Source organism: Equus caballus, chromosome 13 (genome assembly GCF_041296265.1).
Source record: "Equus caballus isolate H_3958 breed thoroughbred chromosome 13, TB-T2T, whole genome shotgun sequence".
Lineage (NCBI taxonomy): Eukaryota > Metazoa > Chordata > Mammalia > Perissodactyla > Equidae > Equus > Equus caballus.
The window spans coordinates 37,714,201-37,737,475 of record NC_091696.1 but is presented as its reverse complement, the minus strand read 5'-3'; the positions used below and the strand labels follow the sequence as shown (position 1 = coordinate 37,737,475).

General features: G+C 53.1%; 1 protein-coding gene across 3 annotated transcripts; it reads right to left on the bottom strand.

Moving 5' to 3' along the window:
* Positions 1 to 1,551: 1,551 nt before the first annotated feature.
* On the bottom strand, positions 1,552 to 20,558 carry SDR42E2 (short chain dehydrogenase/reductase family 42E, member 2). 3 transcript variants are annotated; one of them, XM_023616193.2, is made up of 12 exons: positions 20,439 to 20,558; positions 17,739 to 18,494; positions 17,160 to 17,255; positions 15,761 to 15,818; positions 14,949 to 15,067; positions 14,201 to 14,276; positions 10,003 to 10,085; positions 8,733 to 8,870; positions 8,118 to 8,183; positions 6,197 to 6,260; positions 5,744 to 5,817; positions 2,785 to 3,161 (listed from the first exon to the last, which is right to left on the bottom strand). In XM_023616193.2, the coding sequence occupies exons 2-12, from the start codon at positions 18,456 to 18,458 to the stop codon at positions 2,925 to 2,927; spliced, it is 1,731 nt and encodes a 576-aa protein (XP_023471961.2). In that variant the 5' UTR covers positions 18,459 to 18,494; positions 20,439 to 20,558; the 3' UTR covers positions 2,785 to 2,924. The 3 variants fall into 3 exon arrangements, with proteins under 3 accessions (XP_070086987.1, XP_023471961.2, XP_070086986.1); XM_070230886.1 differs by lacking the exons at positions 14,949 to 15,067; positions 15,761 to 15,818 and having other exon boundaries at positions 1,552 to 3,161; XM_070230885.1 differs by lacking the exons at positions 2,785 to 3,161; positions 14,949 to 15,067; positions 15,761 to 15,818 and having other exon boundaries at positions 5,189 to 5,817.
* Between the last annotated feature and the right edge of the window lie 2,717 nt (positions 20,559 to 23,275).

Genomic DNA, 23,275 nt, shown 5'->3' with positions numbered 1-23,275 from the left:
ATGATCTCAGTTTGATTCACACTGAGTTTGAGATGTGGGACATGGGGTTGAATGGGAAGTTGGACACAGAAGTCTGGAGGTCAAGAGGACATTGGGAACAAATGATATGGATTTGGGAGGCAGTGGAGACTGAGGATTTGGAATGGATGAACTCACCCAGGAAGAGTGTGCAGACAGCAGAGGGGCCAAGACAGAGTCCTGAGAAACATCATCTTGAAGGGAGGGCCGTGGAAGAGGAGACAGTGAAGGGGACGGAGAAGGACTGGCCAGAGGCATAGGTAGAAAACAGGTGTTGTGTCATACAGGCCAAGAATATGACAAGAAGGAAGGAGTAGCCAACCATGTTGAATGCTGCTAAGAGGCTTGAGAAGATGAAGGCTGAAAAATATCCATTGGATTTATGATTCATGGGCAAGGTTATTGATGACCTTGATTAAAGTCATTTTGGAATGAGTTGAAGAGAAGAAATGGAAACATCAGTGTGGACAACTCATCATCAAATTTGATTTTGAGGAGGGGAGAGGGATGGGAGCCGTAGTGAGAGAGAGAATGGGGAGTCAAGGAAGGATATTTTTAAGATGAGAGAGACGACGATGTTTTAGACACCTGGCATTGGGTCTACAGTGGAGAACAGCTTTAGCACCCACTATGGAAAGCTTATGAATTTACCTTGATGGTCCATTCTGATTGGCTGTGTTGCCTTGGGCTGCCCACAGCGACAACTCTGTTTTCTGCATGCATGATGCTTCAGTGTCTCCAAGAAAGCTAGGACCTCCTCCTGCTTGCCCTCTCAGAACCTGATGGAGAGCTGGTTATGTGGGCAGCTTCTAAAACACTCACGGGCTCAGTTTGTCTGTTGGGTGGAGGTGCTATGGTCCTTTTCCATTGGGTAAAGTCACGTGAGAGGAAGGAAGCTTTCTTGGCTAGTGACCCACACCACCCCCAGCCCCAGGGTTCAGACATTATACTTTCGGAGCCGCAGGGCAGAGATGACTTAGAGAAATCCAGAAAACAAAGGAATTGATTTTGCTTTTGGGTTTCACAAGCTGAGGTTTGGCAGTAGATAAAATGTCTAGAAGATTCCGTGAACAGGGAAAGCCTGTTTTCCTGCCCTAAGAACAGATGTCTCAGGATTAGTAGAGAGAGAAAAGTCAGAGAAGGAGGTGAGTGTAGACACAGCTGTATTACTGAGAAGAAAGGGAGGCCGTGGACTACCAGCCCCAGATGGCCCGAGGTTTGTGGATCTGAGACGGAAGTGGATCCCAGAGTGCAGCCCAAGCCCTGGCACAGCCCGGATGCAGAAGAGCAGAAACGACCGTGTGTGTGTTTAGGCCAGTGGGCCTTGGGCAGCTCCTCCAAATTACCCCAGCTGCAGAGCAGGAACCCCCACGCTGTTCCCTCTTTGAAGTTAGACACGACCTCAGTTTCCTCATCTATACAATGAGTAATAAATCCTACTGTAAGGGTGGCCCTAAGAAGGAACGAAATAAGAGCATATAGATGAAAGTCCTTTCAAACTGTCAAGCATTAAACAGACATAAAGGATTATTATTGAGCTTTAAAAAATTATATTTACACACGCAATTCAACCTAGCAAAGAGGAGCATACACTTTTTAGCTGCTTTGCAAACTTTCTTCATTGATCAGCAGAGAGGGACACGAGAGCAATGCCCACACCCACGATGGCCACGTTGGCTCTGATTAACTAACACATTCGCCCCCCTGCAACACACGTTTCTTCAGACTTATGATGGTTTTCCTCCTTGCCAGGATCCACGGTTTCCTCCTTGCCAGTTCCACGTGTGCATATTACGGTATATACATGGATATATTTACACACTGATCTTTGTACCCAGAATCGATACCAAGACCATAGGGAGGCGCTGTTTCTGTGGCGAGCAGGACTGGATTAAGAAATTTTGCGGGTTTATACCCTGAAGATTATGGTGATCACCACTGCCTCCTCATTAACAAATAGAAGCAACATTAAATCATAAAATAAGATCAACCAAGTTCTAATCCTTCCCATTATAACTATATTGGTGTTTTTTTTTTGAGAAGTCCAATTCTTTCAAAAGTTTTTTTTCTTTTTTGATATCCCTCCTGGTAACGAAGCCTGTGCTTACTATGCCGAGTCACCCTCAGACTCATAAACCGGAAACCCAAAAAGGCGAGGCTGGGCTGAGTAGAACCCTGGCTATCAGCACACAGGGAGACCTGTGTGAGTGAGCGAACTCAGAACACTAGGGTAGGAGCGGATCAAACGTAACGCTCCCAGAATGGGTGTAATCCACGATCCCGAGATGATCTCAGGACAAGCCTAGAGAGGCTTGGGCAGCGAGGAGGTCCAGCATCCCTAGACAGGCCGCAGCAGACAGCAAAACTCTGCACACGCCACCCAGCCTGCAGTAGGCGCTGGAGACAACCGCGGCCAGGCCCGGGGAACTCACCTAGGAGGCGCTGCTGGGGAGTTGGGGGGGAGGGTGGAGCCAGAGCGGGAGGGGAGGAGGCCAGGGCCGAATTACAAGTAAGAGAGGGGAGGGATTGGATCCAGAGAAAGGAGAAAGGCCAGTCCCGGGGGAGGAACCCAAGGCAGGGGGGGCAGGGGGTGGGGCGGTTCACGGGTACCGGTAGGGCCAGAAAGAGAGCAGAAGCGGAGCAGGGGCGAACCCGGGGGTGGGCCAGGCCTGTGCAGAGGCGGGGGGAAGGCCCGGAATGCGTAGCCCGTTGTGAGGTTAGGATCTCGTCAACAACCCAGCCAGGCCAGAGGGAGGAGAGGCCAGACCAGGGCCCAGACGGAGGGGCAGGGGCGTGGCCATGACGCAGGGGCGGGTCCAAATCCAGAGGGCGTGGTGAGGCGGGGGCGGGACCAAGCCCGGAGGACGAAGGAGGGGCAGCGGCAGGGACCGGCGGGTGGCAGAAAGTTAGACGGCGGACGGCTGCAGGCCGAGGACGTGCAGGGCCAGGGCGAGCAGGCCGAGGAGCAGCAGCAGCCCGAGCAGCAACCGCAGGAGCGTCCGCGCCGTGGAGCGGGGCCTCCCGGCCGTGGACTGCAAGTATCGGTCCACGGCGTCGGCGAAGCTGAACTTCTCAGGCGCGTAGCCTAGCTGGGCGCGGGCCTTGCCGATCTGGAAGGTGTGCGTCACGGCCACGCTGCGCACCTGCGGGGAGAGGAGGGGCAGCCGAGGGCGGGACTAGTCGGGGTAGGGGGGACCTCCACCTTGTTTTATGGAGAAGAGAGGGCTTCCATCGCACAGCAGTTTAAAAGGACCCATGTGCTGTCTTGCATCCTGCAATGCCCTCTTCTGGAAGGGCTTCCTTTCTCTCTTCTATCCCTATATTCCTCGAGAGCGCCGCCTCCAGGATGCCTTTTCTGCATCTCCCTCACTCAGTTCCCCAAAAGCAAAGGCCCCACTTCTGCACTACCCTTCCCTGGCCTAGCGCGGTGCTGGGACTCAGGAGGCCCTTGAAACATTTTTGGGTGGTCATTAGGAGAGTGAACGCCCCGCGTTTGGCTTGGGTTTGGCTCCGGAAAAATGTCTCCAGGAAGCTTGGCTTCTCAGCCCACAGCCTCAGACCAAGTCTGGCCAGACGGGCCCCAGGACGGCGCCCTCACGCCCTTGCTGATTAACTAAGCTTCTCTAAGAGAGGAATTCAATTACGCGGAAGTGATTACTCTCCAGGGTCTGAGCTGCGTTTCTCCTCAGCCGCTAGATGGCCTGGGTCCCACAGGCTTCAAGAGTAATAATGACAGCTGTCAATTACATCACTCATTCTCCACACCTGACCTGGGCTAAATCCTTTATAAGCCTTATCTCATTTAATCCTCTGAGGTGGTACTACCACCATCTCTTTACACATTTGAAAATCAAAGATCAGAGAGGTTAAGTGACTTGCCCAGGGTCACACAGGGGAGCCAAATACTAGCCCATGCTCTTCCATGCTGTGGTGGGACCAGGAGGATGCCCTCCCACCTGACCTGACACATTTCTTCTTTTCTCGTTCCTCAGCTGGACACTGGGAAGGGGTCCACTAGTTGCTTGGTTCTCCTATGGCACTGAAATGAAACAGCCCCCGGAGTCAAGCCCTAGTCTTGGATGCTTGTAGGAGGAAAGACGGAGAGAGGCCAGTTCTTGTCCCCTTTTGCCCCAGCTGGTAAATTCTGGGCTTTGGGGGATACAGCCGTGAACTAGATAAGCAGGGTCGTGGGACGCAGTATTCTCAGATCTCAGGCTTAGATGTCACCCCCTCTGGGGACCCTCAGAACTGGCTGAGGTGTCCCTTCTGTGTGCTCTGAAGTTCCTCCTAATTCGCCTAGTGCAGCCCTCATCACAGCGTGTTGAGTTGCCCAGTTACTGGGCTTCCCCTTTGGACTGCTTGGGGTAAGGACTATATCTTGCCTGCATTGCTCAGCACAGTGCCTGGCACACCGTAGGTGCTCGATACATGTCAAGGGAATGAAGGCTCTAAAATCAAACTAGACGGCTGGTTGCTATGTCACAGACTGACCAGCAGAGGGCACCCGAGCCACACTGCCTAGAAACGTCCCCAGCTAACCAGGGATCCTTGGTCCCTGAGCTGAACAAGGAAACCCACAAGGGAGAGGAGAGAGAGGGGAGCAGGCCGTGCCCGACCACAGGTCAGCAGCACCCGGGCAGCTATTGTACATGGATGTCATTCCTACTGGTGAACCTGAAATCCTTTAGGTCTGGTCTGGGTTCGAATGTCAGCTCTGCTACTTAAGTGAATGATCACGGGCAGTTATTTCACCCGAGTGTGTGTCTCATTTCCTCCTCTGTAAATGGAGATGATAAGAGAATCTACAATTTAGAGTGGAAGTGGGGATTAAGTGAGATAAAGCGCAGTGCCTGGCATATTGTCACCACTTAACAGATGGTCGCTGTTGTCATTATTCTCTTTCCTCTGCTGGTCAGGGTGGTTCAAAGCATAGGGAGTTGCTTCTTTCTGTCGCCCACTCTGCATTCCCCAAGTTAGAGAGCACTGGGCCTGGAGTGTGAAGCCAGTTTCAGAATGGGGTGACCTTGGACAAGTCACTGACTTCTCTAGTGCTCTTTCTCATCATAAAAAGAAGTCATCATCTTTTGCCCTTGGTGACTTAGCAGGGCATCAGGGAGAATCAGATGAGAGAGTGAACTGGAAGGATTTTGCAAATAACACCAAACACCACTTGTTCCTTTACTGTTTACAGTTTGTATTAAAACATCGTCTTTTCTAAGCTGTAGATGCAAATAGAAAACTGCATCATCATTATTTGAGAAGAGTATTGTGTACACAGTAGGCACTTAATATATACTTATTGAGTAAGCATGAACGGTGAGCCTAGAACCAGCAGGCTGGTATGCGTGTGTGTACTGACAGTTGGTAGGGTTGGTGGGGAGTGGTGGCATTCAAAAACTGAATGTCATGGCACCTGCCTTGGGGAGCCTCCAGTCTGGCTGGACAGATAAGCTGCTTAGGGATGAAATGACAGTGATGAGGGATGGGCCTGAAGCTGTTGCTCTCCAGACCAAAAGAGCATAGCCTCCACCAAAGACCAGAGATTGGGATGGTTATGAAGCTGGTAGTAGATTTTGGCCCACGTGGAAGGTTCTGAGACCTCAGACAAGCATCCAGTTATAGTGTCACAGGGGTGAGGGGTGGTGGCAGTGGGGGTGTGGAGAAAGGGCAGGAGGGCAAGTGAGGGGGCACCAGGGGACAGGTCCCCCAGCAGCTGCCCACTTACCTCACTCCGGGTGAGCAGTGGTGGGACAACGCAGATGGGCCTCAGGGCCAGGTGCAGATACTCCATCACCGTGGCTGTGTGGGGACACGGGGGCCAATGACTAGGGTGCCTCACTCTGTGCAACCTCCAGGGAGGCCCTCGGGGACAAATCAGTCGGTGGCATTATTTGCTTTGCTAGGGGGAGTCTTCACTTTGCAAAAATATCCTGTCCTTGGATTCATTTAAATCAACACTTCTCAGCACATATCAGGGGGCCTTGTTTGGCTGTGAAGGGTGTCACAAGTGAGTTGTTATTAAAGGACTGACGTTTTTCAATATCTCTATAATCATGTCTCTCCCTCCCTCCCTCCTATTCCTATATACTCTCTTGAGTAAGAGAGGAAGAAGTCAGAGCAGTACATAAAATGAGGTAATGCATGGCCACCTGGCGCACACACACACTCCTTTCCTTACCTGCCAGGTAAACCCAGGAGGTAGGCACCTGGATCCAGGGCTGGCTGCACCCCAGCTTCTCAAACTGCAAGGAAACGTGGCCTGAGGTGAGAACAGGTCCCACAGGGGCTGGTGTGGGAAGTCCACATGTTCCTTTTACCCCCGGCCCAGCAGAGGTACCTCTTGGCCGCTCACCCACCTACCCTACAGGGCAGACCCCACAACCAGCCCCAAGCCTGCACCAGTCTTGAAATGAAATCCACACCTTGACCTGGAACCCTCAAGGAGGAATGGAATGCATGAGGTGGGTTTTTAACTTGGGATCATTCATATCATTTAGTTATTATTTACATCTGCCTATACCCAAAGACACTGCAAGGCACTTACGTAGAATCTGATTTTTCTAGAACTGACTTTTCTGCTATTATAGAAAAAAAAACCCCAGCATATGCGTGGAGGGTGGTAGGAGATGTATGAAGAGATGGTCTGGCACAGGATGGTAAAGGTCTTCACTTGTATAAAAACTCTCTGGGTCAAAATGACAGACAATAACAAGTGTTGGTGAGGACGTGGAGAAATTGAAGCCCTCTTACACTGCTGGTGGGAATGCAAAATGGTGCAGCCACTTTGGAAAACAGTCTGGTAGTTCCTCAAAAAGTTAAAAACAGAGATACCATAGGGGCCCAGCCCCATGGCATAGTGGTTAAGTTCGGCATGCTCTGCTTTGGCGACCTGGGTTCACAGGTTCAGATCCCAGGTGCAGACAAACACCACTCCTCAGCCATGTTGTGGCGGCATCTCACATATAAAGTGGAGGAAGACTGACACAGATGTTAGCTCGGGGCTACTCTTCCTCAAGCAAAAAAAAAAAAGAGGAAGACTGGTAAGAGGTGTTAGCTCAGGGCAAATCTTCTGCAGCAAAGAAAAAAAAAAGGGGGGGAGAGATACCACAGGACTCAGCAATTCCATTCCAACGTATCTACCCAAGAGAAATGAAAACATACATCCACACAAAAACTTGTACAGGAATGTTCATAGCAGCATTATTGATAAGAGCCCCAAAGTAGAAAAACCCAAATTTCTATCAACTGATGAGTGGATAAACAAAATGTGGTATATCCATAGAATGGCATATTTTTTGAAAATAAAAAAGAATGAAGTGCTGATATGATCCATGCTACGGCATGGAGGAATCCTGAAAACATTAGGCCTAAGAAGGGAGCCTAACACAAAAAGGTCACACCCTGTATGATTCCTTTGATATCAAGTGTCCAGGATAGGCAAATCCAGAGACAGAAAGATCAGTGGTTGCCTAGGCTGCGGGTGGGATGGAGTGGGGAGGGGGTAAAAAGAATTGACTGCTAAAGGGTAAAGATTTGGGGAGGTTCTTCTTTTGGAAGGTGATGAAATGTTCTAAAATTTATTATGGTGAGCATTGCACAACTCTGAATACACTAAAACCATTGATTTGCATGCTTTAAATGGGTGAATTGTATGGTTGAAGTTGACATGCGAGGGCCTGAACGCCCGAGGATGTTTGCCGCGGCCCAGGGCTTCTGGGCAGTGCAGGGCCTCTGAGGGGCTGCAGTGCAGGAGGCCCCAGGGCCAACACGTCCCTTTGTGCTCCGATCTACCCTCTACTTACCTCTTTCGGAGCCTCAGCACATCGTATGATGGGCATGAGCAAAACTCCACAGTCAACATGATCGGGAAGCAGGCTGGAAGGGACTGTGGCAAACTGGGGGAGCACACGGCCCCCCAAAGGGGCAGCCATGACCCAGCTCCAGCCAGTTCCAATGTCGCCCAGTGGATGCTATTGGCAGAGGTGGTTCTTAATGTGAAATTTTCTGACTTTTTGGAAGTAGGAAAGCATGACCGGGAGAGAAGACATGAGGATCCCGGAGTTCTCCCTTGGGGTGGGGGCAGGCGTCTGGGCACCTACCAGCGGGGCCATCCACTCGAAGACGTTGACGCTCTCCCCGTCGTTGATGTAGTATGCCTGCCCGCTCTGAGGGGGACACACGGGGAGAGAGACAGTCAGGCACCCGCCCACCGCCTGACCCCACCCTTGCGGATGGCTCCCAGAAGCTGCCCCCACCGCCCAGTTCTCCTGAGCAGCCACTGAGGAGTCATGGCCAGCCCCCAGCCCTGAGCACAGACCTGGGCAATTCTCTTTGAAATCTGAGGCTGCCACACTGACTAGCTGTGTGACCCCAATGGAGTCACTTAACCTCTCTGTACCTTCTTCATCTGAGAAATGGGAGGATAATAATGGGATCTCCCTCTTGGGCTGTTGTGAAGATTAAATGCGAGAGTATATGTAAAATGCTTAGCATTTGGTGACTGTTATTCTGGGATCAATGATACCTACTCACAGGGTCACCTTGAGGAGGTAATGATGCTCTATAAAGACACCCCGCCCTCCGGCTTCCCTGGGCGGACAGTCCCACCAGCCATCTTGAGTGGAGGAGAAATGTGTGAGCCAGGAATCCCCTGGGGATGGGATGCCCTGACTGCAGCCCGTGGGCACGGTAAGGTGGGGGGAGCAGAGACTCACGGCCACGTAGCCCTTGGCAGCGGTGAGGGCCTCGGCCGCCAGCACGTGCGCCTGCACGAGATTGCGCACGTGGACCCAGTTCATCCGAGTCCTGCGGTCCCCAAATCGGAACAAGAACAGCCTCTTCTTGATGTGGCTCTGGAGGGGGCGGTGAACACAGACCCAAGCCTGGAGTGGCTTTCAATTCCATCTACATGCTGACGGCTCCCAATTTCTAGCTCCCGGCCAGACCCCTCTGCCCCAGGCCCACACCTTCCCCACATCTCCACCGGGTCGTCGGCCTCCTGGACTGAGCACTGCCCTGGCTCCCGCCTCCCCTCTCAGCTGACGGCCCTCCAGGCTGAGCCAAACCTGGAAGCCCTCCGCCTTCCCTTCTCCCACACTCCACGTCCAGCTCTGTTGGCCCAACTATTCAAACCTGTCCAGAATCCCACCACTTCTCAACCCCGACTTCTCCCCTGGAAACCATGAGAGCCTCCATGACTGCCAGCACTCCCAGCTCCCACACTCTTCTCCAACATTCCTTATCCCTTATCATGTTTATCTGTCTCCTCCTGTGAGAATATAAGCCCCACCAGGATGGGAGCTGTCGTCTGTTTTGTTCACCAATCTGTCCCCAAACCTGAACAGTGATCTTCCTCATCCCCAGGTTTGTTCCCACGCTGTCTCCTCTCTATGGACTACCTTCTGTCCACCAGCCCGTTTCCTTGGTCAGTTTCTTCTCTTTCCCAACAGCACAGGTATCACTTCCTCCAGGAAGTTCTCCTGGACCTCTCCTGCCAGGCTCTCTCTGCTGTGCTAATTCCCTCTCCACAGCCCTGACCACACGGAATCTGGGACTGTGGCATCTGTCTCCCTGCCCAGGCTGTGAGAAGTCTGAGGACAGGGCCTTGAGTCCCTCGGAGCTATATTCCTGGCACCCGGCTTTCTCTGGAGAGAGGTTTTCTGCCTGAAGACCCTTGTGCTGGCGGCATGAGATGAGCCGCCTGGCCCTCAGGGAGCCCACATCTGAGTGGGGGCAATAAGCTCGCTTCTGCCTCTGGGGTCACAGTGTCTCCTCCACCTGTGCCTAGGCCTGGTGGCGCACACGGAGAGCGCTGTTCCTGCTAGGCCTGATGGGGGTAGGGGCAGCTCCCAGAAGTGAGAGTCCCAGGCTCGGGAGGGACACTGCCCCGAGACTAACATGGTGACAGCAGGCCGGGGGTCTCCAATCCACACACACATCAGCCAGCCTCCTCCTGTGCCTCAGGCCAGGGCTGAGATGACATACCGCCACGCGGGGCAGGTGCCTCTGCTCTTCAGGGCCGTAGATCCCCGGGGGCCGGAGCACACATGTCCGCAGAATGCCTCCTCCTAGGGCACAGGAGAGCACAGTCAGGGGAGAGGGGTGGACCAGCAGGGAGAGAGACAGAAAGGCTGTCCACATTGCCTAGTCCTTACCTGGGGAGGTTAGCAGAGAAGACAGGCCCTTGGGGTTTCCTTGTTCAATCAGTTATTCTCTCAGTTGATCAGGAAGTCATTCAGCAAACACCATTCAGAGTTTCCCCCCTCCCCGCCCCCAGCACTGAGCCCTGGGATGGATGCTGTGGAGAATCCAAGGATGACCAAGAAATGGTCCCTGCCCTCATGATGCTCCCAAGCCAGTGACAGAGGCAAGACCTCGATGCAGACATGGGCGTGGCTCATGAGAGCTTACCCAACACTTGGTGGACGTGATCTCCTTTGACTCCCCAGAGAGCGTTACTGTGCCCATTTTACAGACGTACACAGACTCACTCTCTCAGGCCAACAGATGTAGTTCTTTCCTTTTCTGATTATCCGAGAGATAAGGACTATGATGTCTCTCAGAGAGGGCCTACTGTGTGCCTGGTGCTCTGGTAAGCTGCCATTTTTTTCCCCTCAAGGCAACGCTACAGGTGGGAGCTATTATTATCCCTGTTCTATGGATAAAAAAACTAAGGCTCAGCGGCTAGCCCCGTGGCCGAGTGGTTAAGATCGCGCGCTCCGCTGCAGGCGGCCCAGTGTTTCGTTGGTTCGAATCCTGGGCGTGGACATGGCACTACTCATCAGGCCACGCTGAGGCAGCGTCCCACAGGCCACAACTAGAAGGACCCACAAGGAAGAATATACAAGTATGTACTGGGGGGCTTTGGGGAGAAAAAGGAAAAAATAAAATCTAAAAAAAAAAACCAACAAAAAAACAACTAAGGCTCAGAGAAGGGATGTGATTTGCCTAAGGGCACACAGCTCAGCATAGTGGGCTCTTTTCACTAATACCTCTGCCTCTCCGTGGTAGGATACTAACACACACACCCTGTCTTTCAGCTCTCTGTCTTAGTCTCCTCACCTGGAAAATGGGTGCTTTGTAAGCGGTGGCAGCATTATACTCTCCAGACAATCAGTGGAGGAAGGAAAAGACCAGAGCCATCAGCACAAGAGCCTGGGGGTCCGTTCCCTTAACTCTCACTGCTCTGTGCCAGCCGTGGCCCCCAGACCGACAGAGCTTGGTCCAGAGCTTCCCAAATTCTCTGCCAGGCGGCCCCCAGTGGTAGCAGTGGTGAACATGTCTGTCCCGGGGAAGTCAGGGGGTACAGCCTGAAGGGCTGCCACAAACATATTTCTTTGAAGTCTTCAGTCTACAAAAATTTCAGTTTACTCCCATAATCCATTTGTGCTTAAGATTTTAAAAAAATATTTAAAATTATTTTGTAAATTGATTCCCAAACCCAACTCCTTAATTGAGATGGAACCTCCTGGAAGCTGTTCCACTCTCCGGAGGCTCAGGGTCCCAAGCGGCTATGCCCCCAGTTTGGGAAAGCCTCATGTGGAGCATCCTCTAGGACCAGCAGCCCACCCTCCTTGGGGAGCCCCGCCCCCTCCACACAAGGTCTGGGGGGACTGTCAGTCTAGATGCACTGTTATTCCCGGAGATGGTGGCCATGGGACCCAAGCTGGGACAATGACATGTTCTCACCCAGGAATGTGAGTCTCGGTATCAGAGACATGTGGACCTAAAAATGTAGGAGTGGGTTCACCCTGAAGAGACTATCACCAGTTCCTGCCACCCTGGTCCCTGGAGCTGCCCTGCCCCTGTCCTTCCCAAGCCCTGGTGGTCATTTTTCTGGAAATATATTCTCCAGAAGCTATCCCACATCCTTCCATTCTAAGATCCCCTTTTCCTCGTAAATTAGCTAAGGCTGGTGTCTCCAGGTCATAGCCTAACACCCTGACTGCTCCCCTTCCAACACCCTCACTTTACAACGAGGCCCAGTGTAGTGGGTTGAGTGGTGGCCCCCAAAAGATATATCCACGTCCCAGAACCCGTGGATGCGACCTTATTTGGAAAAGGGGGTCTTTGCAGATGTAATTCAGGATCTCAGAATGAGCTCATCCTGGGTTATCCGAGGGGGCCCTAAATCCAATGTCAACATGCTTATGAGAAACTCACAGAGAAGAGACAGCTGGAGAAGAGAAGAAGGGCACGTGAGGATGGGGGCCGAGACTGGAGGAATACGGCCACACGCCAAGGAATGAATGGGGCCATGAAGCTGGAAGAGACAAGGGAGGACTGTCTCCCAGAGCCTTCGGAGGGAGTGCAGCCCGACTGACCCCTTGATTTCAGACTTCGGTCCTCCAGAACTGTGAGAGAAGAAATTTCTATTGTTTTAAGTTTGTGTATTTCTATTGTTTTAAGCCACCAAGTTTGTGGTAATTTGTCCCGGTGGCCTCAGGACACCAGTGCACCCAGAGACAGGAGGACACAGCCGCGTTCACACTACACTGGGGTCTGCACGTCTCAGGACTCTGCTACAGGGACCCGGGCCCTCCATGCTGGGTTTGAAATAGAGTCTTAGGGACCGGCTTGTGTAGCAGGGACTGGAAATCACCTAGCGCGACCTGGCTAGACTCCTGGAAGGCAGGTATCAGGTGAGCTTTTCTGTAAAGAGCCTGCAGCTAATTTTAAACTCTGGGCCACCTGGGCACTGTGCAGGGGAGGTCAGGTTGCAGCTGACGTTGGCTGGCAGGGCATGGGGCAGCCACGTCACAGAGGGGCTGGGCCCAGGGTATCCATGACTCTTCTGACCATGGAAAGCTGGGGATGCTCGTATAAATAATTCTCAGCCAGAGGATTAGGTGTCTGGCTCGTAGATGGCTGGTCCAGCCGGGGGACGCCCCAGGGAGAGAAGAGAATTCAACTGCACCAGGTCAAACCCCTGGGAAAACACAGCTAGATGTTCCTCCTGAGATCAGGGATCAAGACCTGACAGACCCAGAGTGACGGGGTGGGGTGGCGAGGATTTTAGGGAAAAAAGCCCATGTTCAGGGACCTGCTCAGCTCTGGCTGCAGTGTAGCACGATGGTTAAGCCCCAGTTTCTGGTTCTAGACCCCAGGGCATATGTGTGTGTGTGTGTGTGTGTGTGCGCGTGCGTGTGTGTGTGCGCGCAGGCACGCACCAGATTCCACCTCTGCCACCGAGTAGCTTTGTGACCTTGAGCTACATCCATTAACCTCTCAGCCTCCGTTTTCTCCCCTGTAAATTTAGGGGCTTATAATTTCAAGCATCCCTTGCTTTCCTAATCCACTTGGCCCCTGAGTTTAGATAGTGAGAAAAACCAAGTTTTCTGATTCTCTTGTTTCTGAACTCCGGAAAGCAAGTAGTGATCATTTGGAAAGCAAGGAATTTATCTGAATCTTTGGCTCCTGAGTTTGGAAAGCAAGAGATGTCTAAAGCTCTTACCTCAGATGGATGCTGTGAAGAGTTATTGAGAATTCTGCATGTAAAATTAGCATGGAAAATAGGGCCTGGCATGGAGTCAGCCCTTGATAAACGCGGACTGTCCACATTCTTTTTTAAGAGTGCCCGGCATGATTTTGTTCTCATACAAGCTCTTTGAGGAAGATTCCACTATCCTCATCTCTTTATAGATTGGAAAGTGAGGCTTGGAGAGGATACGTGCATTGCCCAAGGTCACACAGCTAAGAGGTCGTGGAGCTAGGATTTGAACTCAGTTCACTCTGACGCCAGTCCATGGGGGCTTAGCCACTGTGCCATCCTACCACCTTCCCACATTCTGTCATTTCCTCTCTAGAACCAGAAGTGGCAATGCGGTAAAGGCAGCCAAGGCTGATGTTTCTGGGAGTTAGTGAAGGTTAAGCTTTAGGGCCCCTCACTTGTATGGCCTCTCCAAAGCGCTATACCTCATTCCATATTCATAATTTTGTACTCTTTTATCTAAAGAGGGTCCCTAAAACTGGATCCACTCCTATGCAGCAGAAAAAGGATCCATTCCTATCTGGTCTCCTCCCCACCAGACCACGAGCCACATGAGAGCCTGCTTTGGAAGTGTCCTTTGGCAGGGAGGCGGGCTTTAGAAACATATCAGCTAGAAGCTAGAACCGCACACACATTTCGGGGAGGCGGCAGTGGCACGCACACTTCCTGTGAGCAGGGATCCGCAATACCCACCTGGGAGAGGTGTTCCGTTGGCCATGAGGGTCAACTGGTCGGCGATGGCTTTGGTCCGGGAGTAGTGGTCCATGTGCTGCCAGAGGACAGGGAGATCAGAGCCCCCAGAGAGAGGTCAGCGACAGTGCTGGCAGGCCCGCCCAGCCCAGCCTGGCCCAGGGCTGCATCTTTGCTTCAGACCACACAGGGGTTGGAGGTGGGCACTCCCACTGGGAAATGGCCGAGTGCTAGGCCCCGTTGCCCCTCCTCTCCCACTGGGCAGGAGCAGAGGAGCAGAGCTCAGGGCAGTAACAACGACCAGGGGCTCCTCGACTCAGGGGGGCTCCCGCCAGCCTCAAACGCCTGCCCTGGGATGCTGATGCTGGACGTGCGTCGGACGAATTATTTCCATGTAGTCCTTTGGTGTTCACGTGGCATTTTTACCTACATCACCTCATTTCCTACTCTCTACAACTCCACAGGGGTGCCCAGATGAAGAAACAGAGGCTCAGAGTGAAGTGACCTGCTCAGGGTCACATAGGTAGAAAGTGGCCTGGCTGGCTCAAGGCCAGCTCTGTCTGATTTCAAAGCCCTTGCTGGCACCACCAGCTAAAATAGGAGAGGGCTAGTGCCACCCAGTTTGGGGGACCCCTTCTTCCCGGAACCCACCCTGATTTGTGAAGTTGACCCTGGTTCTACCCATCCCTACCCTTTGGGCTGAGGGTCTCCAGCCCATGGGCCCTGCCCACCTCTCCTGGAAGCCAGGTACCTGCTCCAGTGGGAAATATGGCACAGAGTCCTCATCGCCCTGTTCTATGGGCTTCCCGCCAAATGCAACATTGACAGTGCTGGTGTAGATGAGCCTTGGAACTCGCCGGCGGACACAAACTGCAGGGACAGGTGCACAGAACACACACACACACACACACACACACACACACACACACGGGGCCAAAGTGGTCAGGGAGTTGGCTGAGGAGGTGCCCACAGAGACCTCCTTGAGCGAATCCGCTGGTCTCTCCCCAGCCTCCCACACACCTGGCCCCGGGCCCTCCCAGAGCACAGAGCTGCTCAGGAGGGAACGGCCCTCCCCTGAAAGTGCAGGGAGGTCAAGGCCCTGCTCCTGGACCCCTGAGGGCTGGCCGGCTCACTCTTCCTTCTTAGTGTGGCCATGGCCCCTGAGCTACCTTGCCAGAGACAGGTCAGAAAAAAGTGTCACTCAGTGGGGACACAGAAAAAAGACACTCCAGAATTAGAAAAATGGATGCAGGACATGCCCGAGAGCCCCGATGTGGGTCTGTTTTGGCGATTCAGCGCCTTTTCTGACTCCTATCTCCTCAGCTCTGAGTGCAAACTCTGCTCCCCGAGTCCTCAGACCCATGGAGGCCATGCTGACACACCCCATGCAGGGGCCCCGGGCAGGTCTGCACCACAGGAAGGATGTGCTGCCACCGGCCCTCTGCTGGGGTGGACAGGGGTAGGGGTGGAGGGTCCCACCTCTGTCCCCCAGAGCTGGGCCTGTGGCAGGAGGGGAGAGAAGCAGGACACACACAGCAGGTCACACTCCGTCTGAGTGCCTACCATCAATCACTAGTTTGGTGCCTCCAACATTTATAGACTCAATCTGCTCTTTTTGCAGCTAAAAGACAAGACAGAGGTGGGACAGTCGTGGTGCTGCCTTGTGCCTTGTCCCTGAGGATGAGGGGCTGGGCTTGGAGTGGGGCAGGGTCGGGGCCGCAGAACATCCAGCTCAGAGGCAGGGACCCCGAGAGGCCCACGGGCTGTGCAGCAGCCCCGGGTCCAGTGCCCAGCTCTGCCATACCTCCACGGGCGACCGGGAGGCATCCGTCCCTTGTCTGGCCCTCAGCTCCCTCACCCTTAAAGTGAGGGCAGACCCCCATGGGTGGTCGGCAGGATTAAATAAGCCCCATGGGAGGACCTGGTACAGTGCTTGGCACAGAAAAGGGACTCAAAATGTGTTGGATCGTTTCCTCGCTCTGAGAGTGTCAGTTTCCTTATCTGTAAGATGGACACAGCAATAGTGCGCATGGTCTAGCGAAGGGGCTGGGGCGGGGGGTGAAAATAAAAACAACGGGTCTATAGCGAGAGCAGCTCGGGTGTTAGCAAAGCCTTACGTCTCATTTAATCCCTAGGACCACATTAGGAGGTGGGTTCTATATTGATTTTTAAATTCTATTTATTCTCATTGTGGTTGTTTTTAATAAGTAATATAATCACGAGGTTAAAAATAATTCAAACAGTAAAGAGTCACAGTGAAAAGGATATTTCCCTTCCACTCATGGTTCCACATCTCCCTTTTCCCTCCCAGAGGCCACCACTGTTACCAGTCTCGTCTGTTTCTAGAGATAATCTGTGCTTATTAATATCAGCACACATGTGTGAGCATCTAAATATTGACTCTAGCTTTTTTTAAATGAATAGGAGGATATCCAAGACTGTCTGTGCACCTTGGAAACTGTTCTGTCATCAGCACATAGGGAGTTCCCTCATTCTTTTGAATGGCTGCAGAGAATTCCATTGTGTGAATACATCACAATTTATTTAAATAGTCCCCAGCTCGTGAGCATTTAGGTTATTCTTGTGTTTTGTTATTAAAAACAAGGCTGCAAATATACAAAAAGTGTGATTTCTGATTCAAAGAGTATGTGTATGTTTTGATGGATACTATTACACTGCTCTCTGAGAAGGTTGTGACATAAATACTAGTAATGTCCTCACTTTACAGATGAAGAAACGGAGGTTCAGAGAGGTTAAGTTAACTTGCCCCAGGTCACACAGCTACAAAGTGGCAGAACTGGCATTTGGTCCCATGGACACAAAATGCAGGCTGGGTATAGCCCAAATCTTGCCTGGAGTAGGTGAAGAGCAGTAATGAACACATGGGCATGAAGGGGTGTGGCGGGCAGAGCCAGGATCTGAATCCCAATCTAACTCCAGGTCTCACACAGGAGGGACCCACCTTCTCAGCACCAGACATTCCATAGGACGCCACGTGGAAGACACAGTCCACCCCTTCAAAGGCACGGTACAGGGCTTCTTCATCTCGGATATCGGCCTGAGACGGGGAAGGAAGAGATAAGGCAGGAGGTTTGGGTCCAAGGCAACAGCTGTGCACCTTGCCAGGTCCCAGAGCTGCTCCCTCCACCCCCAACCCCCCAGGCCAGATGGAAAGGCTGTGGGGCAGGATTTACTGCATGACTCTGCGGGCTTCACCATCACCATCAGCCCCATTTCCAGAGCTGTCAGGAGGCTGTGCGCAGTGATCTATGTGTACTATCTCGCTGACTCCCCGTGAGAGCCTCGTGAAGCGGATATTATTAGTGTCCCCTCACTACGGATGAGGACGTGAGGCTCAGAGACGTGGAGCCTTGTGTCACAGCTACCCGGGGAAGTGCCAGAGCCAGAGCTGGACCTTCAACAGGCTGACTCCAGAGCCTGCGCTCCACAGCCCGCCACCAGTTTCACATCAGATGCTACCCCCTGACCTCAGCCACCAGCCGGGGCCCCCAACACTCCCCCAAGACTCTCATCACTGCACCTGGATGAACTCGGTCCCTGGGAGCAGCTCCCACTGGGGTCTGCGGAGGTCGAGCAGGATGACTGAAGTGCCGCTCCTGGCCAGGCTGGAACCCAGGCTGAAGCCCAGGTAGCCTCCTCCTCCAGTCACCAGAACCTTCTGCCTGGGGGCCTGTAGGGGTGTGGCCTGAGTCTGCTGCTGCGGTGCTGGTGTTGGAGCTGTTGTTGGCTCATTGGTTTTAGGTCCAGTCCCCGACCCCCGTCTGGGCCCAGGCCCTACCCCTGGCCCAGGTACTGACCCAGCTCCTGGCCTAGGCCCCAGACCTGGTCCCGGTCCTGAAGCAGCACCAGGCCCCAGCCCAAGTCCAGAAACAGCACCCAGCCCTTGTCCAGGTCCCAGAACAGCACTAGGCCCCAGCCCAGGCCCTGACACTGCACCAGGCCCTGGTCTAGGTTCTAGAAACACACCAGGCCCCAGCCCAGGTCCTGACACGGCACCAGCTCCTAGTCCAGGCCCCAGAACAGCACCAGGCCTTGGAACAGCAGCAGGCCCTGGCCCAGGTCTGAACACAGCACCAGGCCCCAGCCCAGGCTCTGGAACAGTACCGGGCCTGGGCCCCGGCCCTGACTCAGACCACGGGCCTGAGACCCCTCCCCAGGCCTGGCAAACAGGGCAGCTCTTCTCGCCCTGGCCTGGAGCTCTGCAGGCCTCTGGGGAGGAGCCTGCCAGGTTGGGCTTCATCCTCTACTGAGCCATGTGGACCCAGAGTCTGTCTACCTGTAGGGAAAAATAGAAAACGTATGTTCTAGAGTTGTCTCAAGTCGTGTGGTTTATCAGACCCCTAGGGGCCGAAGGGAACTTTTGGCGAGAACTGGAGATGCTCTGAGTTCCCAGTGAACCTGTCCCTTTCAGAATCTAGAGAACTTCCAAGGTGGGCCTTCCGCAGAAAGAGGCAGAGACAAGGCAGCCAGGCCTTGGGTTTTACAGCTGGGGAAACTGAGGCCCAAAGCCACACGGCGTGGCTGAGGTTTACACCAATCATTCCTAACTTCTCCACCAGTACCTTAAAACTCCAGTTCCCATGCAGGACCAGAGGAAGACAGACCAAATGATGCCAAGGGGAACTTCCCCAGACCCGGGCGGGGGGGTGGGCGGTGACTGCTTTCTCTCTGGGGAGATAAGAGGGCTTCCTGGGGCGGGGGGGGCAGGGGAAGAGGAGAAAGGGAGGAATAGGAGGGGGAGGAGGAGGAGACGGGGAGGACCCCACATGGAATCAAAAGGGCTCTGTGCCCTGGAAACTTGCACACGATTCCAAGCGCTGCACGCCCCTGCCCTGACAACTGCTGCCTCTGGTTCTCCCAGGTGCCCCAGCAGTGCAGGTGGCTGGCACCACAAGGTCTGCCCAAGCCCCCTATGGGCTTCAGAGTCAGGTCTGTGGACCTCGGGGGCCAGCACTGAGGAGCCTGTCCTCCTCACTCTAGACTTAAAGCCAGGCTGTCAGTCACTGTCACCATCATCGTCCCACCCCCTACCTCCTGCTCCATCTGATGACGAGGCTGGACCAGGGGCCAGATCATCATCATCATCATCATCATCATCATCATTAGTAACAGCAACAACCTTGTACTGTGAGCCTACCGTGTGCCATGCCCTGTGGGTCCAGAGATAGGTAAGTCTCTGCCCTGAGTGGCACACAGTGGCTGTAAAAAAGGACAGGTGTGACTGAGTGACTGAGTGATGAGCCCCACGGTTGTTGCTGGTGGTGGTCATGGGGCAGCTATAGGGGCTGTATCTTTCAGTCTCCTCTGTCACTGTCCTGCTCTCCAGAGTTCCGGGTGAGGGATACAGCCTGTCCTGTACAAATACTGGCACTCAAGGGGTTCACAGTGGGAGGGAAGATGCCCCGAATCTGAGTCATCACAGGGCATGAGTCTAATTTCCTGATAAGGGAGGGCAGAGGATGCAGCCCCCGAGTGGAGCCCTTCTCTACCCAGGCTCAGGGCACTCTGTTCTGGGGGAGGGTCTGTGGGACCAGAGATCCTATGGGGATGTTTTTTGTGACAAAGCCTGGGACCCTGCCTCGGGCACCCATTTTGCTGAATGTGCCCTTGGGCAAGATCCTGAAAACCTCACTGCACCACAGTATCCACAGCTGTAAAATGGACCCAGACACCCCCGGCCGCTCCATCTACCTCACGGGTGGTAAGGAGAGAACAGCTGGCAAAGGCCTTGGCAAACCGCTGGAAGGCACGCTCCAGGAGGGCTTTGTGCACTGTAGTGTCCCCACACCCAGATCTGCGGCTGCGTCAGGCAGGCCTGAATGAGCGAAACCACTCAGGGCGGCTCTCATCTGGGAGCTCTCTGGCCAAGCGCGGCGCTGAACCCACGCTGCCCCGTCTAATCTCCCGGTAGTCCTGTGAAATAGACGCTACTGTTCCCATCATCCAGAGATGGAAAGTGACGCTCAGGGAACCTTCACGAACTTTCATGGAGTCACAGTAAATGGCTCGGGCTGCATCCGGGTCGATGGGGACCCAAAAATAGGGTTTGGTGAAAGGAACTGGTGACAGGGAGGGGGCATGCGCCTCTCCGGGGCGGGCAGGGGCGCGTGCGCCCCACGCCGAGAGCGGCCCCAGGCCCTGCAGCTCGGGGGGCAGGTCCTCCTCCCGCCGGTTCCCCCGCGCCCCCGGCCCGCGCCCGCCGCGCTCACCTGGCGCTCACCTGGCGCTCACCTCCCGCGCGCTGCCAGCTCCCCGCCTGCGCCCGCGCGTCTCCGCCGAGCCTGGGCGCTGCGGGCCGCCGCCTCCTCAGGGCGGGCCGGGCTCCGGGACCGCCCCGCGCTCCTCCCTCTGTCCCCCGCGGTTCTAAGGTGGGAACCCGCAGCCTCTCACAGAGGGGAAACTGAGGCTGATCGATGAGGTGAAGTGGGCCGTGCTGCTGGTGGGGAAGGGAGGCCAAGGCTCTGCGTGCTGGGCCCTGTCCTGCCCATTGTCGTCCTAGAACCCCAAGAAATGCTGTTTCTTTCCCCACCCATCGACCCATCCATCTATTCTCCCACACGTTCCTCTCTCTTCAGCCTGCCTCCTGCCTTCCTTTCCACCTTCCTTCTTCTATTCATCATCCCACCTATTCTTCCATCCCTTTGTGTATTCATCCATCTTTCCACCGAGTTTTTTTTTGTCCATTCATCCATTCATCTATCCATCCGTCTTGTCATTCTGTCTTGCCAGCTATCCATCCAGCTTCATCCATCCATCCTTCCACCTATCCATCCAGCCTTCCATCCATCCAGTTCATGCCATGTCTTTCTTTTCTTCCACCCATCTATCTATCCTTCTGTTCTTGCATTCTTCCACCGTCTCTGGGTTCATCCAATCTCCGATGCCATCGTTCCACATTTAACAGGTGCTTCTTCAGTGCTGGCCTCTCCCTTACACTGCAGACCCATATGGATCACACCCTTGAAAACCCGTTTGCAAGTGGAGGTAGCAGAGGGCAGGCACGTGCCCAACAGCTCTCACAGCTGCTATAATAGAGTGATGGGGGCTGTGCACCCAGGGCTGGTTACTTTGGTCTCAAGAGGGCTGCTGGAAAGGCTTCACCCCAATGAACATCCTCTGTGGGCATAGGTGGGCATGGGAAAGAGAAAAACAAAATCTTAGGCTGCATGAGCTATGTGCCAGGTGGTAAGGTACATACCTGCTTAATCCCCACAACTCTGTTTTAGCCCAATTTTAGAGACAAGGAAGCGAGTTCAGAGAGATGAAAGGGGCTCAGAGTGTGGTGGGAAAAGGCCATGGGGTAAGCGCTGGGTTTAAATCTTGGCTCTGCCACTTTCTTGCCCTGTCTTTTTGGGCAGCTACAAGCCTCAGTTTCCTCACCCATAAACGGGAACTGTTGTGTACTTCACAGTTGTGATGTTGTGAGGCTTGTGGCTAACAAGGTATATGCAAAATGCCGAGTATGGTGCCTGCCAGTTGATACTCAACCAATGGCAGCTGTTATCATCATTGTATGAGAGGCTGGGATTCAGACCCAGGTCCTGTGCTTTGCCGCTTCACAAACCATGTCTCTGGTCCATCCTACCATTCACAAAGACCAGCCTCTTCCTCTCCCACCAGCAGGGCCGGAGAACTCATATTCCCCAGGCCCAGCCGGCTCATGTTGCCTTAGAAGAAGCATGGTTTACAACTGTTATGAGTTGAATTATGTCCCCCACAAATTCCTATGTTGACGTCCTAAGCCACTACCTCAGAATGTGACCTTAGTTGGAAATAGAGTCATAGAGGATGTAATTAAAGTCATACTACAGTAGGGCCCTAATCCAATATGACTGGTGTCCTCGTAAAAAGGGGAAATTTGGATATAGACATGCGCACACGGAGAACATCATGTGAAGACTGGAGTTATGTGCCACAAGCCAAGGAGCTACTAGAAGACTGGAGAGGGGCTGGAGCAGATCCTTCCTACCACCTCCAGAGGGAGCATGGCCCTGCCCATAGCTTGATCTCAGACTTTCAGCCTTCAGGACCTGAGACAATAAATTTCTGTTGTTTTAACCACTCAGTTTGCGGTACTTTGTTACGACACCCCTAGAAAAGCAATACAACCACCACGGGCCATTTTCTCTGTGTTTATAGAAGTGATGCAGAAGGGTAGCTGCCCAAGACAGTGATCAGACTGAGAACCACTGTGGCAGGGGCTGTGGTCACTGCTGCCTCCCTGGGCCCAGCAGGGAGCCTGGCCAAAGCCAGGGCTCGTCAAGCCTTAGTAAACCATATTTTTTTAGCAACTTGATTCTTTGCTTATGTAAACATCAATGTAAACCACCATCTGGATCAAGATATAGAACATTTCCAGCATGCAAGATGCCCACTATGTGCCCGCCTGCCACACAAGGTAACCACTATTCTGACCTCTTTTGCCAGTGAGTTTTGCCTGTTCTTGAACTTCATATAAATGGAATTACACAGTATGTGCTCTTTTGTGTCTGGTTTCTTTTGCCCAATATTGTTCATAAGATTGATGAATCTTGTTGATATAACTGTAGTTCATTCTTTTTTTCTGGGGGTGGTGGAAGATTGGCCCTAAGCTAACATCTGTGCCAATCTTCCTCTATTTTGTATGTGGGATGCTGCCACAGTATGGCTTGATGAGTGGTGTGTAGGTTCACGCCTGGGGTCTGAACCTGTGAACCCAGGGCTGCCGAAATGGAGCGTGAGAACTTAACCACTATGCCACCGGGCTAGCCCCTACTTCATTCTTTTTTAATTGACATGTAGTATTCCACTGTACAAATGTATCACAATTTATTTGTCCATTCTACCATTGATGGATAGTAAAGCAGTTTACAATTTTTATGAATTGGCTCTTATGAATAAAGCTACTCTAAACATTCTTGTATATGTCTTTTGTCGAACATATGCACTCATTTCTCTTGGACTGGATTTGCTGGCATAGAGTGAGCATGTGTTTTACTTTAGTAGAAATTGCTGAACAGTTTTCCAAAGTGCTTGGAAGAATTTAAACTGGCCCACCCTGACCCCAGCAATGTATGA

Coding starts and splice junctions, on each gene's coding strand:
- SDR42E2 (XM_023616193.2), bottom strand. CDS start 18,458: ATGAAGCCCAACCTGGCAGGCTCCTCCCCAGAGGCCTGCAGAGCTCCA. Junction 14,277..14,948: donor CATATTTCCCACTGGAGCAG/GTACCTGGCTTC, acceptor GTCCTCTGGCAG/CACATGGACCACTACTCCCG. Junction 10,086..14,200: donor CAACGGAACACCTCTCCCAG/GTGGGTATTGCG, acceptor CCTGTGCCCTAG/GAGGAGGCATTCTGCGGACA.